Source organism: Sprattus sprattus (assembly GCF_963457725.1).
Source record: "Sprattus sprattus genome assembly, chromosome: 16".
In the NCBI taxonomy this organism is placed as follows: Eukaryota; Metazoa; Chordata; class Actinopteri; order Clupeiformes; family Clupeidae; genus Sprattus; species Sprattus sprattus.
This window is the reverse complement of record NC_137914.1, coordinates 7508622-7529548: the sequence shown is the minus strand read 5'-3', so window position 1 is coordinate 7529548 and position 20927 is coordinate 7508622. Positions and strand designations below refer to the sequence as shown.

Sequence of the window (20927 nt, the reverse complement as noted above, 5' to 3'; positions counted from 1 at the left end):
TGATAAAGTGGCCATATTACCTACTGTTAATTGTTTTCCTAAATGTATCTCTTTATCTGTTGATCAAATTAAAGTTTACTAACTTAATGTTCTCCCTCTAATAGCGTGATCTTTGCTCGCAAATTCCAATGGCTGTGGAAACATTGTTTCTCATCACCATATCCATTTAGTACAACTACGCATATTGGCAGGCACTGACTTCCCCCCCCCCCCCCCCTCCTTTCCTCCCCTTTTTATTTGTCTCTTTCTATTGTCTCCCACCTAACTTTCTTGAAGAAACTTTTAGCCTACACTTACCCACCGCCCACATACTGCCGTGCACTTATGCTACCCCATACTCTGTGCTATAGCTTTACCTGCAATGTAAATAATTGCCATCATCGACATAGTTTTCGGTTCCATTACTCTACTTACCCTTGTAATAAAAATCTACGAGCACACTGTTTACCAGCTGTTCTACAATACTTGAAAAGGTTCTGCTCAAGGTTTCTTCCTGTTAACAGGGAGTTTTATACAAAAAAATTGCATTGAATATAACTGAATATATAACGGTGCACTTACACTTTTGAGGGGAATGAAAAGACAAAAGAAATAGTTCAAATTCAAGTAAAAGACAAGACAAAATGTATTAAAGACCCACCGATTAAAAAATATTCAAAGGTTATTGGGGTTTAAGATAACCAATTAGAACAAGGCTTGCCGATTACAAACTATCCTTCAGGCATATTAGATTTGTCTGTGACAATGGCCATTTGTAGACAGTGGGCTTATTTTATAAGTTAAGGCAGTCTCATTTGAAGTAGGCCTACTCTACAGGTTATATTTATTTGGGCTATTGAAGGTAGACCTGATAGCACTGCACAATTGAGTTTATAATGCCTAAAGATATGATGGGTCATATCTCGTCTTCAGAGAATAAATCCCCCATCCCTTTCCTATCATGATCATCAAAGAACAACAGACCTTCAGATAAAAAAAGAAATGAAGTGGCTAGCTGATGCTAATAAGGTGCTTGCCTCTGTACTTTTTCAATAGACAGTAATTGGCGTAAATGGCGACTGTTGCTATTTTCTTAGAAAGTACACTCAGAGCCTTCACTTAGTACTATTTGTCAACCTGTCACCACACACCAACAGTTGCATTAGTGATTTAGCCTTTATGGCTGTTTATGTTGTTCTCACTTCCTCAGCTTCAAAGCAAACATGACCACTGAAAACATTTCTCCAACTTTCAGAAGAGGAAATTACACCATTCTTCTACACCTTTAAGGGTCAATAATTTGATGGAAATTCTGAAAGTGATTAGTCAATTCATAAATTCTAGTGACACATTTGGAACTGACATGGAATTCTAGACAGGTTCCATGAAGCCCCCCTGTAGGATTCAAATCATAGACATGTATATACCGCCACTGCAAAGAATGTAAACCTAAGGTATAATTCAAGAGGCGTTTTTATAGACTCTGAAGATAATTATTCTAGTCATGTCCATATTCATCATTTGTTTTATTTTATTTTAGAATTTAAAAAGCACCTCTAACAAAATAGGCCAAGTTAGGCTAGGCTACCTTTATATTATTTATTTCTCAAATTTTAGAATGTTGAGGCTACCCCAAACAAATAAGTCATACACTACATTTCGCTTTCCGAGTCAACTTAGGCTATATGTTGACAGAAAGGAAGACGGAAAATGATTATGGTTCACGGCACAACAAGGTTACGGCAAATACAAATGTTCATAGACCTTAATATTAAAAGATAGGCTATATATTCATAGACCTTAATAATTGCATACGAGGATTCTGGTACATACTAAGATTACTCATGCAGACTTCCCCACTTGGCCATTCAACCTGAGTTCATCGTTCCAATAGTTTCCCTTTTTTTGTACACATAACATTTTATGCATTCTTTGCTTGTTCTATGCATTCTCTTCTCGGTTACGTGGTTTATTTAAGACTCCATTACTATCCAAAATGTGTCATTCCAAGAACAATTAGTTACAATGAAGTTTAAAATCCGAATAGTTTATCGTTGAACACTAAAATAAGTATCTCAAAAGACCCTGACGCAAAGTTGCAGCAAAGTTGCTCCTTTTGTCACCCTGACATAGCGTATAGCGACTTTCTTGTAACGTCGTCGACACATTGTCTAAAGAATTTTGCCATTTAGTGACGTTGTGACTTCGACACTCAGCAAAACAGTTTTATGCATTCTGTAAAGCCTCGTGACCTAAGTCGTCCTTTGTTACAGAAATAAGCGAGAAAAATGTTCTACAAAGTCATCCTCCCTCGCGGTAGTGGTCCCCCTGGTTGAGAATGCAAAGCTTGTCCGGTTTAGTTTACCTGGCGCGACTGGAAAACCCTCTCATGACTCACCGCATAGAGCATATTTAAGCTGGGGCATGCAGTTTACAACTTCAGAGAATCCTCTTACGGATGAAAGATCACACAATCAAGCAAGCCAGCAAGCAAGCAATTGGGATCATGATTATGGAGCTGCGTCTTACAACCTTTTTTTTTTTAATGATGTCGCTCCAGACATGTGTCAATGGAACGCCAATCCATCGATGGTTTGAAGATGAGCCTGGAAAACTTGCAATCAACTGGAAAACTTGCAAACATAAGGCGATTACACTAAATCAGTTAGCGAGGGAATTTCAAATTAACATAAATGAAACATGTAACATGTCAGCTGATGTTAAGGACAATATGAAGATTGAAGCCCGTCACCTGTGTGATCCTCTCAGTATAAGTCAAACGAAGGTAAGATTCGACCTAAATAAATCGGTATAAAAGTTGATTAGAATGATGGCTACCTATTTTAACCTAACATTTTCATGCACTTATTGACGGGATAGGCTATGATATGGAATAACTGCTTGATCAGCTCATTATGGCAGTTAGACTGAGGCTATCCGTAAAATGTGAGAGTATGAGGCCTGTGGAGAAATGAAAGTTCTATCTGTTCATTATTTAAAAAGTGACATCAGGATTTCTGCTCTTTTCCTCAGAAATGTGTTGAGAGCATAACAGATGTACTACAGAACTTCGCTGGCATCTTTGGGGAGGATGGGCTTTTTCAGACAAGTGGTGTCCTGACTGAGACGGCCAGAAAAGTGAACACTGCTGTCACAGAGCTACTGAGAGAACTTGGGGTGAGTAAAATGGACAAAACAGTGAGCACAATTACATACTATAATGAGGAACTATTAATCCAGAACAAACTAAAAAAATCATAACGTTTTCAGATACAAATATTTTTTATGTATAGTAAAATGCTGCACTGATGAGAAATACTGATATTCTCATCTGGTCAAAAATGCTTTGTGCACAGTGTCTGCTCTCTACACTACACACCTTAGCACATTCTTACTATGTTCAGCAGTGCCAATCAGATAAGAACTCTGTCAAACTGAAACTAGCATTTCCTGTTTTTTTCAGTCAATAGTTTAATGCATATATGTTCACCACATACCTGCCCCTCACGGGGTACTACCCTTTCAGATCCCAGAAAAAGTCCATTCATAGTAAGACACTGATAAATGTTTGCAATGGTTCTTTTATAGGAAACGGTGACTGGGCCTCGGGTCACAACAGATCAATGGAAACGCTGCATCCTCCAGCGCCACTCAGTGGAGCGTCTCTTCTCGTTCTCTATTCTCTCGGCACGTGTCTTCTCCTTTGTTGCTGATCCTGAAAAGTCTGGAATTGAGTCATCCAGCCCTTGCAACTGATGCAGGGAACGGAGCTAACTTTGATCTGCTTTTCAGTATTATATGATAGGCAAGAAATGGATGAATTATGTAACACGATCATATTGATCAAAAAAGTAAAAACCTGTGCATTATTTATGCTCGGCTAATTTATATTTATTTAAGTATTTAATGTATTTACTTATTTATTACATTTTCTTGATATCTATTTATGATAGAGACTAATTTATTCAAAATATCTGATTTATGTGTTAGTGAAGAGTACATTATTTTCACTGTTTTTCTGTTAACAAATAAAAAAATGTATGCTCTTAATAATATTCGGTTCCAAAAATTATTTCACTGTTGTGAAAAATGATGCAGACATAATGTCTGGGTACAGATAACAAAAACACTGAAGATTAACAAGGAAGCTGTCCACCCCATAGACATGTCTATACATGTCTATGGTCCACCCTGCCACCAAAATTCCCAACAGACAAAAGCTACCCCTCACAAGATAGGGAAGCTGTATTTTCCTTCAATATTCCCATTATGATCTCACCTACTACATTGTTATTTCCTTTTTATAATTGAGTCATCTTCCATGTATTACTTTGATCATTGCTGCCATGATTTGTTTACACTGGTGCATTTGTTTACCTATAACAAACTGTTAGAGGTGTAAAGCAATACAATGGCATGTTCTTTCTTTTTCTAAACATGATGTCATGCTTAAAAAGGGAACTTGCTTTATGTTGGCCACAATGATCCAAACAAGGAACTGCTTAACATGAAATCAAACATGAAGTGACGTCGTGTTGTGCATTTCTGATTTGGGAAATGTGTATGACCGCATACATGGTATATCCCAGCTTCCTTCCTTAAAAACTAGACAAGCATCAGCACAGTCTTCTCACCAATCGTATTCCTTTCAAGTGCCAAGTTTTCAAGTGCTTTAGTTGTCACGTACACGAATGTACTGTGCAAAAAATAAAAAATAAAACAAGGAAAGGTAGTTGAATTAAAAAACTTAGTGAGTAACTAAATTTGTGGTCAATAGTCCCACTGACTGTGGGTAAAGTAGGCGTCTACCCAACGGCAACAGGGTGAAGAGGCTGGCATTGGGGTGTGAGTCATCCCTCATGATATTTCTTGCCCTCGACTCCACCCTCTTGTGGCTGTGAACCTTTTTGAACACAAACCTCACTCCACAAGTCTGGTTTAAACATTAAACTCAAAACTTTAGTACTAAGACAATACAAGTGAAAACATGTTTACAAGTACAGTGGCTTGGCTTTATGACTGAAAAAAAACACAGTTTTCTAGGCTGCTGTTTCATGCTTAAGTAATTTTGATGTTCCATGATCCTTTGGTTAATCAGCTGTGTCAATCCTTTCCAAGCCCTTTGCTTGATATAGATGGCATTGAGGGCTCAAAGTCCACTGACATCATAGACATTCCTTGCGCATCCACTAACTGTACACTTCTCCCATCCAGAGCGCTCCACACACAAGTGCTTCACCCATCTATGGGGTCCTTCACACAGGGGTCAACCCATAGACATCATATAGATGATGTCTATGGGTCAACCTACCTGGGGGTCCCTCACACAGTTTTACGGGGACACGCCTCCGATGACCTCACAGCGAGCCATCCCACTTCTGACACCATTTGTAGAGAAGGGAGAGCTTGGTCACCCCACCTGGACTCGGAGCCGGGTCAGGTCAGAGCACGTACTCATCTGTAGTTACGATCACATTGTCACAGTCATCCACATCTGTTTATCATGGAGAGAAGCAGTGAGGGTATTGGGGGTTGAGTAAAAATGGGCTTAGTGGAATCTGTGTATCATCAGCATTGCAGTGAAAATGGATACCATGTAGTGCCAAAAAATGTTGCCAAGAGGGAGGAGGTAAATAATAAATAAAAGTGGCTCCAGTAATGAAGCCTGTGGAACTCCATGCTGAACTATGGAGCTTTCTGACCTGTAATTCTGTACTTGGGACAGGTCTGCCAGAAAGTGGGCAAACCACTGATAAAGAGTGTCACAGACTCCAATGCTAGTCAGACAATCCATGAGGAGCAGATGTGATATAGTAATAAACGCTCTCTTTTACCTGTTCACTAGTCAATCTGTTAGTGCAAGCCTTCTGAGTCCAGTCAAGTTCATCAACTCTCTCTGAAGACCAATACCTGCAGGGTGTTACTTTTATTGAGGAGGGAGTAGGGTGGATGAGTTGGTTAGCAGACTGATGGGCCACCCCAGGGATGTAATTAGGATCTCTGCAATCATGCCCAGGTTTTAGGCACACTGAAGAAATGAATACTCAGTAACACTATGTGCAACACAGTAGTCAGCAACAGGTACGTTTGTCAATATACCTTTTCTTCACTGGTAGAAATAGAATGCTAAAATAATGCTTTGACAGGGTGAAATCGATTGCAGAATTGGATGCAGCAAATGTTTTCACTTCCAGTGGGCGTGGTTTTCAGAGGATGACGCGTGCTTTTTTTTGTCCACATTCACACATTACATTCCCTCATTACATTCCCTCATAATGAAATGGGCGTGGTTTAGTTGACTTGAACCGGGATTTCCTGGTTGCAACACAAGGTAAGCTTGTGTATAGTAGTACTTTTGCAGTAGTAGCGATATGTTTAATCCCAAATGTTGTTTTTAACTTAATACTTCAAAGGTGTAGGCGTTGTCTTATGTTTCCCCACAAATGTCATTCCGAGCATTCATTAATTTCACGGTTATTGTTAATATGGTTAGCAAGCTAACTTCAACGTCCAACTAAGTAGCTAGCTATCGCTAACGAACGTAGATAGCGGGCAGGATACCTAGGTCTTTAGAGGAATTCTTAAAGTGTTTCTCGGACACATGAAGTACACAACGTAATTAGAAAGTGATATTCCCCACTAACTGCAGTTATTTGTTAAAATGGGAAATAGTCGTCGTTTATAGGACTAGTTGTTTGGCCACATAGTTTGGTGAACTTGCTAACATTAGCTGGCTGACGAGGTTTTGCCTCTTTAAGATTCAAGAGATTCTAACGTCAATTTGGAAGGGCAGGTTAATCGAAAAACTCTTCATTATCGCACTTTGACACCAGTACTATGCTTTATCTGGCACTAGTGCTGAAAACGAGCAATAGTTTAAAACGATTTATGTTAATATGTGTCTGAGTCAGTATAACCAATGTTGTTGGACCTGTTGGTTCGTCAATTTGGTATAAAAGAAGGCCGCATAATTGTACATACTGTAACATGCCAAGATGGATAGATGTACTTAGCCCTGAAGTGAACATTGGGGCCTATTTGAATTGGAATTCAAACACCTCAAAGTAGTCTTAGAAGGCAGTTTCATTGAAGACTTTGGATGCTATTAAGTTGCGATTAATAGACAAGCAGGCGTCTTTAAAGGTGAAAATCTGTCTTTTAATTGTCTACAGAAAATATTAATATTGACTTGGCCCTATTTGCCAACCATCCTCATAGATTATCACAGAAACAGTATTTATGTTGTTTGTGTCTATTTCTGTTATACTTTTTTTCTATGTTGATGGCTTCTGCTGAAACTTTTTGCAGACAGTACTTGTTGCAGCATCATATTCACAGTACACTGTCATCCTTTTCCTGTAGGATGAATGTGGGCGTAGCTCACAGTGAGGTAAACCCCAATACGAGGGTTATGAACAGCCGTGGAATTTGGCTGGCTTACCTGTTGCTGACTACTGTGTTGCACATAGTGTTACTGAGTATTCCATTCTTCAGTGTGCCTCTTGTGTGGACCCTGACGAATGTCATCCATAATCTGGTTAGTTTAAACTTAAAACATTAGTTTTCCTTTTACCATGTCCTTGGGAGAGAACTTCACCGTGCCATGTTACAACCAACCTTTCAATTCAGTGCCATAGCCATTGAATTGTTAACCTCATATATTGTTGGTGAAGATTCATTTTCTATTCGATAACATAGCCTTAACATATATACAGACTTAATTGGCACACGTGGTAAGATAATTATGTAAATGCATGCATATAAAACATTTTAAACTGATGCTGGCTACTGGACACCTCTGCTTTGGTGATACTAACTTTGTGGTGAAGTTATCTGCTAAAGCTGTCCATTATTCTTTACTGTATAAAGATGTCCAGACTTCTGGAAAGGCCCTACACTAGTTGTGTTTGGTTACAGGTGTGAAAGGTTGAGATGGCCAAAGTAACAGTTTCAGTCCCCTCTGTTGTGTAAAATTAATTGGCTGCGGCCCCTTTGTTGACTACTTTAATTGGATGGTGTCAATGCTTTGTCTTATGCTACAGATAATGTACCTGTTCTTGCACACGGTGAAAGGCACTCCATTTGAAACACCTGACCAGGGAAAGGCCCGCCTACTCACACATTGGGAGCAGATGGACTATGGCATCCAGTTCACTTCATCTCGGAAGTTCCTCAGCATCTCTCCTATTGTACTGTAAGTTAAATCATTTGTAGTGCATCCAGCCTGCAACAGACACCATAAAGGTGAAAACATACCATACTAAATTGATTCAGTCATGAGTAAAGATACTTTTGAGTTTTTTTAATGATTATTTCTGTGATCTCTGAGACATACTCTCTGATTTCTGAGAAAGCTGTGGTGTAGTTTATGTATTATATCATTCTTTCAAATGGGTAAAAACTTCGCTTAACTTTGATTGATGGTTGTTAAGTATTAAGTCCCACAGAATATGTGATCCAAATAGAAAGACTGATCCAATGCAGACTTCACACTAGTAGGGGTGTCTAAAAATATAAAACTAAAGAGACTTGCCTGAAAATCTCAGTGCTGATAATGAGATCAAAGTGGGCTGATCAAATGTAAATTACTTATGCCATGCATAGTCTGGCCCCATATGCTTATAAAGGTAGGAATATAACCGCTGTGCTGCGCATGGAACCATCCAATGAATGGCTTTTCCATGCAAAGGATTGCCAAGAAACCTACAAAGTAGGGGAGGGCAATCAGACTATTTCATCATGGAGATTGTGACATTTTTTGTCCTCCTCCTACTAATGTATCCAGACTTCACATAAAACTTTGATGGCGTGGATCCATGATACTGTATGTTGACAAACCAACAGAATGATTGCGTACTAGATGGCTGTACTGATTGGCCAAATAATATCACGTTTCTCTCATGTATAACGTAGTAAAACACGTTAAACGTGAGCTAGCAGCATGGTGATTGAGAAGCTGGTGCCAAAAAGGGTCTCTGCTTAAGTTGAAAGGCAGTGGTTCGGCTATTCAGTCAGATGTTTCTCAAAGCAAAGTTATCTGTAAACGTTGTTGGGCAATGGCTTTTTCTACTTAGTTCTTGAAAAATCTGTGCCATGTAATGGTTCTGTTATCTATTGACAGTTGGTTACAACTTGGTTTAATATTTCAATAAGAGGTTAAACTCACCTTAAATGGCCATTTGCCATTTCTGGACCGCACATTTCAAAATTGACAAGAAAAAAAACACAATTTAGATTGGATTGTGATTATCTGTGATTTTTTTTGGGCAGATCACCTGCCCTTACGACTAAGGTGTCCACTTCTTTCATCAACCAGTGTAAACAGGCTCTAACAAGGATAAAAACAGAAGTGGGCAATGGTGTTAAACTGTGCGGGATAGGAGGATAATATGTCTCTAGTTTGCAGAGTTTAAAAACACAGGCACTGTATGGAATGGACTGGCCTGGCCAATGCGGCCTCAGGATCTCAACTATGCTGAGCTGTTGTGGGAGCATCTTAACCATGGTGTTGTGTTAAGGGTAAAAGCGACCCACCACTATGTTTAACAGCAGAGAACCCCCTAAATCATCTTTTTTCAATTTGAAATGTAATTACTTTTCCAAGAGTAACCCAGATGTTAACAAAGTTGAACGACCGGTTGTTTTCCCATGCAAAATAGATTTGGGGTTTAAAATTCAATTAAGCTGCCTGATTTTAGGGGTTTAATAAAGGAGGGACATTTTTGACCCTTAGGACAAGTGAAAACCATCATTTGTAACCTTGTCAATGTCAACTACTTTTTATATTCATTTTGCAACTTATTTGGTGGATTAAAAAAATGAAATGGGAAAAGGGACATTTCTTTGGGAGCACTATGCATCAGATTTCCACCACATTGTAGATAGACTGTCCAAGACTAGGAGTGTAGTGAAATGGTCCTACATTTTTATGGTTGTTTTTACACCATGGTTAAGATGCTCCCACAACAGCTCAGAATAGTTGAGATCCTGTGACCGCATTAGCCAGGCCAGTCCATTCCACTGTTAGCACATGAGAAGGACACCTTGTACACTTTCTGTAAATGATTCTTCTTACTGGTCACTGCTTAATGATTGCACACCTTTCCTTTAACTTCTTAGGTACCTCCTGGCCAGCTTCTACACAAAGTATGATGCCACCCATTTCCTGGTCAACACCGGCTCACTTCTGAGTGTGTTGCTTCCCAAGCTGCCACAGTTTCATGGAGTGCGCATATTTGGAATCAACAAATATTGACTATGGAGATGGGATTTTCAGCTGTCAATGTAGTTTTCTCACCTCAGGTTGGCCGAGACCAAGGCATAAAGGAAGAAGATGGGAAAAAATGGCTTTAAAGTTATCCCTGCATTTAAGGGACCATACATTTTCTTCTGTCAGCTGTGAAACACTGACCACCACCGAATTGTCCTCGTTAAGAATATTGCAGAAATGTCAGTGATTTATATAATATACAAAAAATGATGTTCATGGCCAGCTTTCTGTAAAGGGTCAGCAGGAGTTACTATAGAGAGCTATGATGTGAAGACTGTTGTTGCTGATATTTAGTTTGAAAAAATATTCATAAAGTTCTATGAAAATGTTTCATGCTTTGAAGGGGAAATGAGATGACAGATGTGTAGGCAGATAGGCATAGATACAGTGCCTCTCACTGGCCACTTCCCACTTCTGAATGTTTGCTACTGCATTATTTATTTATTAAAGTCATTGATTGCCTTACATTCTCATATGCTATTGTTGCCATAACAATAACAATGCCATAACATTGTTGCGATTTGCCCTTGTTATGGTCACTTACTTTGACCAAAAAAAAAAGACCAGTTAAGAATTTAAGGTTTATCTGAGAAACAAGACATGCGTATGAAGAAGCCAAACTGTCAAGCTGTAGGGAAATGGGTGGTTATGCTTTTCTTGTAGAAGCAGGTGGTGTGATATGAAGTTGAATGTGTATTCCTCAGTTCTCCCAAATATATTTGGCCTAGTGAATTTTATTGTTTAAGGAATCTTTTGAATGTAGAAACGTGCAACGAATTTGAAACTGTGTCCTGTTTGAGTCATAATCTGTTTGAAAATCTGTATTGGGTGGCTCCCCACCAACATGTCTAAAATGTTTTCATTTGTTTATGCACAAATGTCAATAAAACTAATGAAAAGATTTGCAGGTCATATTTGGTTATCCTAGTCATTTGTACACATTCATAAAAACCATTACTTGGTATGAATCTTTTATTGACTGATAACTTCACAAAGTTCCATATAAAAGTCAAATGATGCATTCAAACATATTCAATCATAAAGGACCACTAACATTTAAAAATGTATGATTTGTGTATATTTGTACAAATTCTTAACATGGTCATTAACGATGGGGTCATTCTTTGTCCAAAGGGGTTGTATTCTTTTATTTCTCTTTGTGGCACATTTGTGGTGTGCTTGACCAGACCAATTAAAAACAATCAGTCTGCAGACACTATTCCTGTGAGTTTCAGACCAATACCCTGCAGTCCGGATGACTGCACTGCCCTTGGCATTTATGTAATGGTATATGTTGTCTAGTAAAAAGCTTACTATAGGTGGCTAAGTCCACTGTTTTTGTTCATGTAGCCTAGAACACAAAGCGGAACGTTTAACTTCAGAATCAGAATGCATTGATGTCATGCGATCAGGTGCCATCATGTTTGAATCACGTCTGATTCACAGTCATGGCTTTCTGCTCCTCTTGACTTCTTTCCCATGCTTACTAATGTATAAAGTTGTTTGCCCTTTCTTCCGTGATGTGCACTTGTGGGATGATGGTAGTATATCTTGCCATGAAGTAAAGCCTTAAGATAAGAAGGCCAATGAGGTTTGATTCATTTCAATGGTGGCAGTGACCGCAGAGGAGGTTTTTTTGACCAAACTGATGGTGCTTCCTTATGTTGTATTCGTGTTATCATATCTTTCATGTAATATGTAAAGACATGCATCTATTGATACCAGGTTAATATGTATTGCTTGTGTTTTTTTTCAATGTCAGAGTTGACAGTGATGTGCAGGATTAGGTGCAAGCCTTTTCCTACAGATTTCTTTCATGTCTAGAAAACACAACTACATAGCTTGGGCGGTTAGTGCTAATAAGATTGAATATAAGATATTCTAAAAAAAAAAAACGTCTGAGCTAAGAATGCCAGTGTAGTTTGATTCATTTCAATGCTGTCAGTGAAGTTGAATCAGTGGAGTTTCTTCTGACCAAACCCAATTTGCGTGTATAATTTCAATGTGAATCGTATGTATGTGTGAGTATGAAGACGGTGGTCACAAATCATCATCTATTCTTCTTAGACAAATATGTAATTGTTAAGCTTTATTTTTAATTGCAACTTAAGTTTCTTTTTAAACATTGGGTGAATACTCGATGCATTTGGAAAACCATGCTCTGTGGGTCTTCCCTGTGGATGAGGTAATCCTTGTGATGATTGATGATGACACAGAACAGCACACTACATAACAGTTAGGGTGGGGGAGGAAAACAGATCCAGTCTGCTTTGGGGGGTCCTGACCTTCAGATTATGGGTCTGGGATTGTTTGTGTCTGGGGTTGTTTGTGTAGGCCCACCTAGGGGAAATCCAGGCACTTTTCATTGCACTTCCAAGAGCAGCTTCCCCATTCCTACACTGAGATGGTGGCTACAGGGAATACCCCCTCCCATCACATACACCCACACACCTCCTGGAGGCCCCCACATGTGGGTATCCTCCAACTCATGACGAGTCATTTGAGTTGGGTGTGTGTACAAGTCCTAGGGCGGAAGCAGGACACATTCAGCTCTGGGATTTGCACCCATCTGAATTTGCCTACGTGATGAAACAGCAGTGTTGTGTACCCAGGGATTCACATGCAAACTAGTTTTTTCCTTTCGTTTTCTCTGATGGGCTGAGTAATGAGAGGCTACTCCTGTGCTGCCGGGGGCACAATAAAACATCCGTGTCAGGAGGTTTTCCTGAAGGATTCCTTTTTTCAGGTTCCTCCTTTCGAAACGTAGTCAGGGCATCTCTAAAGGTTATCTAACCCCTTCATTTGAATAAATATTGCGCATTACCACAGTGGGTGGTGTGGTATGTTCAAGGGTATCCTTTCCAGTGTTGTGACTGCTCATGTAAGCATTCTGTGGAGAGCAGAGGGCCTTTTTGTTTTTCGGGTGAAACTGATGGTGCTTCCTTCTGTTGTATTAGTGTCATCATATCTTTCATGTTTTATGTGAAGTCATGCATCTATTGATACCAGGTGAATGTGTATCGCTTATGTTTTTTTTTCAATGTCAGAGTTGTCAGTGATGTACAGGATGCAGTGTAAGCCTTTCTTACGTATTTCTTTCACGTTTAGAAAACACAACTACATAGCCTGGGTGGCAAGTAGTCATAACATTGAATTTGAAGATGTATTAAACAATATTTTACTACTTACAAAAACATACTTTAAACCGAGTACAAATACAAACATTACTCCAAGTTTCATACATTCATAATTCAGATGAGTTTATCTCTATGAGTATAAAATTGTCTTAAGCGAAAGTAGCCATTTCAGATGCAAGTGCACAGTGTGGTAGCTATACTGCATCAATATTAAAGGTCATCCACATATAGTATTGTGCTCGTGTATAGTCAGTTCTAGCATAATACACAAAACATAGTAAAAAGTTAATACAAAAATAAATAACCTCTTGAAAGAAAGAACAGTGAAAAGAAGCATTGTACAAAATGGTAAGACAAGAAAGAGGTATGAATCAGTGACTGTTTCTCTTGATGTACGCTTGCAAGTCACAATTACAATGAGGTGGTAAATGCTGTCAACAGAGTATCTGCTGTTTAAGACACCCATCACACTCATTTTGTCAGAGAAACCTGCAATGAATCATAACCCTAACCTTAAAAAACCACACAGCCAATTATATAATGAATCTACAAGTTTCGTTTACATGAAAAACTGGTGAGTGAGCTGTGTGCAGATAGTCGTTATCTCATGTGATCTCCCACTCGCACACAGATAAAGCATCTGCAGCAGCGAATTGCAGTTGAGAAAACATATAGAGAAATGGCTTAAAAAAATTCCATCCATTAACAGTTACTTATCTTGACTGATAGTATGTAAACCACCTGTTGCCCAGAATGTTTTTTTTTCTCTATCAAACACATTCCACTGCTCTAAGGGCAGCTCCCTTGGTGGATGATTATGGAGTACTATGTGCGACGCGTATGCTGCTTAAGGAATCAAAACAATTAGTAATCAGTGTATGATTATTCACTTAAACAAATTGCTGCATATGTTTATTTGTAGTCAGGAAAGGGTGAGCGGGATTTCCTATGTTTCGGGTTTGATCAAGATTAAAATACTGAAGTAAATGCTGCCAGTAATAGCTGTGGCGCCAACTAAGAAATGACCTAAGTGAACTAATAAGTGACCTAAGTAAATTAGGAAGTGACCGAAATTAATTAAGAAGTCAATTGTTTCACTAAGAGAATGTAAAATACTTCATTGGAATGTAACCTTTGTATGTTTGACACAGAGTGAAATCACTCATGCATGATGAATCCTCAGTAAAAAAAAAAAAAAAAGTTATTAAATAGCCTTTACCATAAAATAACATAAGGGACCTGGTTAAGTTTAATTACAAGAGATTTGACATTTGATATGATATGGATATGTTCATCCCCTTTGCCATAGTCACAAATTCATCCAGTTCCTGATCAGCAATCTGTGCAATCAGTTCCCGACTAAGCAACCGGTGTCTGCCCCCTTGTGTCTACACTGCATACTCCACTCTTCATTTCTCATTTCCATTCTTTTACATGGGAATTTTTTTTGAGTTAACCACTCAATGTTTCAGTTCTAGTTGCTGTGATGCACACGCTCATTTCAAATACCAGGATATTCTTTTCAAAGTGGTTTAAGTGTATGGATATCTGAAAAGTGGAACTGGGGAAAAAAAGTACTCTGGAGACGACCATTCATATTTTTTGCGCCACACTTGTGCGGACACATCTCGTGAGGACTCCAACTCGCTATCCTTAGCGGGCAAAAACTTTGGAATTAATTTCTTCTGTCAGTGGGAAAAGTCCTAATGCCTGTCACATCATGACCTTTCTCAGCCTCGACTGTCAATCACGTAAAGACATGAATAACACTGAGAGTTCTATGGCATTACAGTGCATGTGTATGACCTCAGTTTACATTGGAACATCACCTGCACTGAGTTTTTTTTTGTTCTTGCTACTGCACATTTGTACAACTCAATGAATGTGCAAAAATATCTCTTTACAAACTAGACAAAAACTGTTGCTTTAATAAATCTCATAACTTTATAATTGAAAAAAAAAGTCTATAAAGGGGGATAAGGACATAAAAAAACTTGTTTCTTGAACATCAAAAAGGAAACTTGCGATCTCCTCGGTCCTGTGGCCACACTTCTTCCCTAGCTTTTTGAGAGAAAGGCAAAGGTTACTAAATCTGACAGAGGAGTTCTATTCAGACATACATTCTTTGTTTCTTAAACACACTAGTAATATAGTAATATGATAAACTCAATTTAAAATGTTCTCAGTTTTTTTTTTATTACTTGCAAACATTTTCTGATGTGACAGACCACAATAATTTTTCACATAAAAAGAAATCTCAAATCTAGTCTGTCTTTATTGTACCAGCAAATGTGTGATTGCTAACAATTTCCATAAAAAAACAAAACTGTACAGAGAAAACACAGTCAACCCTCTTTCAAGAACAACTCGTTATGACCTCAACATTTAGTCTCATTATCTTACTCTCTGTGGGACACCCTACACACGCACGCAGACGCACACACACACACACACACACACACACACACACACACACACACACACACACAAAACAGATAGTTACCACCTCAACTTCCTTCTTAAGGCCGTGAAACTAAATTGTGCCTACCAAATAATTGAATCTTTTTATCATCTTTCTGACATTCTCCCTCAACCTCCTCATCATCATCATCATCCTCCTCTTCGTCTGTGGCAAACAGCTCATCCTCCAGGAAAGCGCCTTCAAATCCATACTCCTGTTCATGGACTGAAACCTCATTGGGCAACAAATGTGGGACACCCTCCACAAAGTCAGCAAATCTGGATAGAGACAGAGAAAGATGTTAAAAGGAGTAAGCCAATACTGTTGTAGAGCACTTCAATGCGTTATACTCTGACTCCGTCACACTCTGACTCCGTCCTACCACACCAATGTGGCCCCGTTCACCCTTAAGCTGACTGTTGTACAGAAATTCGGTGTGTAAAGCCACTAAAAAGCATTTCACTATCCACATCCTTTATGTTTCTACTCCTCAATGATCATTACAAAAAATAAGCATCGATCAGGCACCCCACCCTCTTTTTCCTAACCTACCTCTTGGGCGATTGAAGTCTGGAGACAGTCTTCCAATGGTTGAGATCAGGACTGCTGCAGTACTTGCGAAGCTCATCCAGGGCACGACTCGTCTCAACCTCGGCCTGGGCCTGATACTCCTCGTTTGTTAGCAGCCGCCGAGGCTCCAACTTCCACCCCATCCTCCGGTTCATCTTACTGTGGGAGCAGAAATTACATCAACGGATTTCTGCTATAGAAGGAAATTGTACTTGGACGCTACCCACATAATCAGCATTATAAGAACAGACCAAACACAAATTGCCAAACTTTTTTGGACGAGTTTACTAAATGCATTGTGCCTGGCTAAAAACTGAGCAAAGATATCATGATATTTTCCCTACAATATTGAGCAGCACAAGAAAATTTGTGGCATCTAATAAGTAGTGCACTCTTATCCCAACCAGTCCTTTGCCCTATAATGTCTTCTTCGCTGACAGTTAAAGTTGTGTTTTATGAGCATTAACCACTTACGTATTACCAATTATGCTCTGATAAACAGAATGGTTATTTGAATAAATTCATTTTTTTTTTTATGTATAGTTGTTTTGTGTCAGTGTATCGATAATAGTGACTATGCTTACATTCTTGCAGCTTCAGAAAACAAAGGCCATTTAAAGTTGGCCCTCAATTCAGAATTTTGATTGACAGGGCTTGGTGCTGAGATTCACCTACTGGTATATACTGAAGGCCAGGTTGAGTGGGTACTCCAGGTTCTTGGCACAGAAGGCTGCCACCATGATGGCCAGCGCCACCTGCTGTACCTGGATGCCAGCATAAATCAGACCCAGGCCAAAAAGCTGTAGCGTCCAAGACAGGATGTTGATACTGCGTTTGTCCACTAAAGGGCCATGGCGGTAACACACCGCGAAACTGATGAAGCCCACCACAGCTGTGTAACCTGCAGGTGATAAAAAAATCTACATGTTACAGTGTACTAATTTCCAGCAAAAAAATATATTCTGCTGTGGAAATCATTTCAATAATACGGATCCTACTTGATAAAGTCAGTGTCATTTAGTGACTCTCTATAAAATACTAAAATGACACTGTGATCATCTTACCAATAGCCAAGGGCCAGTGGTCCTTTAGGATGAGCTGCAGATTCCTGCAAACCAGCTGAATGATGTACATTGAGAAGGACCAGCCGCCTACTACCAACACGTAGAAGGGACTTTTCTGAAGGACGCAAGATAAACAAATTCAAACTATGAACACATTATGGTTGTCTGTTACAGGAAAGTTACTAAACACCTTGGATGCAAGTCAGATGGCATCCCTTCAAGCAGCATTAATGAGTTCTGTTCCGAAACTAGCAAGCTAACTACCTTTAAAGACATGCAAAAACCTTGCACCACCAACAGCCCAGCTGACACTGATAGAAGCTTGCCAACACACTAACTGTTGTCTTTTAGAAGTATAGTTGGCAATGTCATGCTGTGAAAGCTTTTCTCCCATTTTTTGCAGGGTGTTCCAGCCCAGAACACAGAACTACAAAGGCATATCCTGGATGGCTATTGGGAAAGACACAGGTGTTTATCTGACCTTCACATGATCTTATGCTATCAAAATGAATTTGAGGATGGTACCGAAACAAGTTGCCTATAAAACCATACCTCAAAAAGTGACAAATTGTTGCATAGTGTTACTTTAATGTCAATATATGTATTTTAAGTATACATGTATAGCTACTACCTTTGGTAAAAAACGGGCTATGATAAAGATGAATATGAGGAGGGAGGCAATCATTCCTGTGCTCATTCCCGCAGAGTAATAGAACATCTGACTCCTGGACAAAAACACAAATAACAAGTGAAGATTACAAATAAGAATAATTAATTCATTGCATTCTGAAAAAATACAGTCCAAATGCAGAAAGAACATTACCTGCTCAGAATGTCAGCAAAGAAGAATAGCAGAACTCCAACAAGAAAGACTAAGATCAGGTAGATGTCAAATTCTGTACTCAGAGGAAAATAGAAAACAATTTTAGAAGTGGCTGAAAGCTTTTCATGGCTGAAAGTTTGTTCTTAATAATAATAATAATAATTCATTTTATTGAGTGTTCTTAACTTGCACTAAGTAGGCCTATTGGCTCCACTATGGACACACTCACTTCGGATGGGCTTCACAGTGTACAGTGTTTGAGAGTTTGAAGGGTCAACTCTGAAACATGTCTTGGGCGCAAAGAGGTTGATTTGGACAAAGGTTTCATTTGACTGCTCTCGTATGAAGTACTGTACAAGGGTCCAAAAGCCGAAGTGTTCCAGCTCCTGCAGCTCCTGCTCATCATTAACTACTGTCACCTTCAGGTCTTTAGAGCTCCAGACTCGCACCTGTCAACAAACAGGACAGGCTTGTTGTTAAAAAGTTGGCTACTAACTAATAGTAAGTACATTTGGCAAACAACTACAGAGAACGTAATCGTTAATTATTACCTGAATTCTAGTCCAAGTCTCCCTCCATCCCGGTTTAACAGGATTGAGGTAGCAAAAGTGTTGTGGTTCACGTGTCTTCAACTCTTGTCCATCTTTCACCTCGATTATTTGAACACCTGAGTGTCAGCAAAAAAGGTAGGCCATTTAGCTTACTGGGCTGTCACTGGGTTTCCATCCAACTCTTGCATACTGTAAGCGTATTTATGAAAATCCGGCTTAAAGGTATGCTATAAATCACATGTGTCAAACTCAAGGCCCGCAGCTTAATACGTTGGTTTGCATTGCTATAATGCTTTAAAAATAAAGTTAATTTAGAACGTTTTTGCATTAAAGTCACTGGAGCAAACTTTCAAATGAACACAAACAGTAAACTATCTACAATCAATTGTTTTTTTTACAGCCATAATTGTTAATGCAATTTATTTCATGAAATGTCCACTGCCTTAACAAAATTACTGTGATCACTGAGGTCTTAATCATGCACTGAAATAGCATATTTTTGTAAAATATGTTCATGCACAATTGATCAAGCATGTATATGATTTCTCTAACATATAGAATCCTTCCACAGACCTTTCATCTGTGACTCACAACATACAATGTTGCTGAAAAGAGAGAAAGAAAGAGGGAGAGGGAAAGAAAGAGGGAGAGAGAGTGTGACAGAGACATAGAGAGAGAAGACAGTATGCAGTGCGTGCTATAAAGCACTCTCCAGTCTGAAGTGCGTGCTATGAAGCACTCTCCAGTCTGAAGTGCGTGCTATGAAGCACTCTCCAGTGCGTGCTATGAACCATTCTCAAGTTTTTAATTTTGGCCCTCTGTGTATTTGAGTTTGACACCCCTGTCCTTAGTGCTGCTTTTGACGTTATAGAGTTACAACCGGCCCTTTGAGGGCAACCCTAATGCTGATGTGGCCCAGTGTGAAAATTAGTCTGACACTTCTGCTATAAATTGTGGGTTCAAAATTTGAGGTTGTCAGGGTAACTTAAACAAAACAGGTAGTAAAATCTCAACAAATGCGATTTCATCAGAATAAATCAGTTCCATCAACCTTAGTAGCATTATACTCTGTATGTGAATCTGGAGTTTATCCACCCCTCTAGCGAATTGATTTCTTATTCGACTAAGATTCGATTTTATACGAATTTCAAGAGTTTCCATTCAGGATGACCTATTCGAATGGTCAAAATTCACATTAAAAGATCGGATGGAAACCCAGCGACCAACGGCACACTTAAAGTTAATTCTATGAAAAGTCTAACCATTACCATCTAGCATTACAAAATTAGCTCGAATAGCTAATGTAACTTGAACATCACACTTGCCATTTGCCAATTAGAGTGATCGTGAAGTTGAAAATGCTGACAGACGGTCTTATGTTATCATTTTTGCAGACATGCAAGGAGCTTCTTCCTTGTTTAGACAACCAATGATCCTGACATCTTTCAGGCAATTGTGCATTTATATTGACAAAAAATAACCACAACGCTCTCAGTTATCAATTCCTAGTTCTAAGAAACATCCTTAATACCTGCTGTTGATGTATCCAGTAGTAAAAAGAACAAAATTAAAACTATTACTCTGCCGACTTTCAAGTATTCGACAGCAAAAAAATTCGTGTAGCCCGCCATGATGCATCTTCTTCTTCTGATGCATGTTTTCGAATTATTAGCCTGAAACGTGACAGCTCCACACTGCCACCTAACGAGAGGGTGGCCTTCTAAGAACATCGGTTTCTGTGGTGTTTAAAGGTACAGTGTGTAGGATTTAGGGAAGTCTATAAGCATAAATGAAATAAAGTATTCATAATTATGATTTTAGTAGTGTAATGTCTTGTAACTGTAATTACATGCAACAGTAAGGTTTAATAACTCTAACCCTACCAGTGAACTACCTACAAAGGCATGAAAACCTCACAAATATCCACAACAGTTCAGTTGGCACTGATAAAAGCTTGCTAGCATGCCAACGGATGTCTTTTGTCGATTTTGTGCTATGAAACTTTTTCTCACATTTTTGTTGGATCGTGATCCAGAGCTATTTATCAGTCCTTCACATGAACATATTAAAAT

General features: G+C 39.0%; 2 protein-coding genes across 2 annotated transcripts; one reads left to right on the top strand and one right to left on the bottom strand.

The window, feature by feature from the left end:
• The first annotated feature begins 6303 nt into the window (after positions 1–6303).
• On the top strand, positions 6304–11112 carry ormdl2 (ORMDL sphingolipid biosynthesis regulator 2). Its single transcript, XM_080853417.1, has 4 exons — positions 6304–6310; positions 7342–7516; positions 8022–8173; positions 10099–11112. Exons 2-4 carry the CDS (start codon positions 7343–7345, stop codon positions 10232–10234), a joined length of 462 nt encoding a protein of 153 aa, XP_080709543.1. The 5' UTR covers positions 6304–6310; position 7342; the 3' UTR covers positions 10235–11112.
• Positions 11113–15350: 4238 nt separating this feature from the next.
• nemp1 (nuclear envelope integral membrane protein 1) lies at positions 15351–20486 on the bottom strand (the record flags this gene model as incomplete). The annotated part of the gene is given in 11 exon segments (XM_080853996.1): positions 15351–15380; positions 15382–15443; positions 15935–16125; positions 16400–16576; positions 17093–17318; positions 17482–17596; positions 18113–18206; positions 18305–18377; positions 18534–18753; positions 18856–18971; positions 20387–20486. Coding segments are annotated over 11 exon segments (1404 nt in total).
• Between the last annotated feature and the right edge of the window lie 441 nt (positions 20487–20927).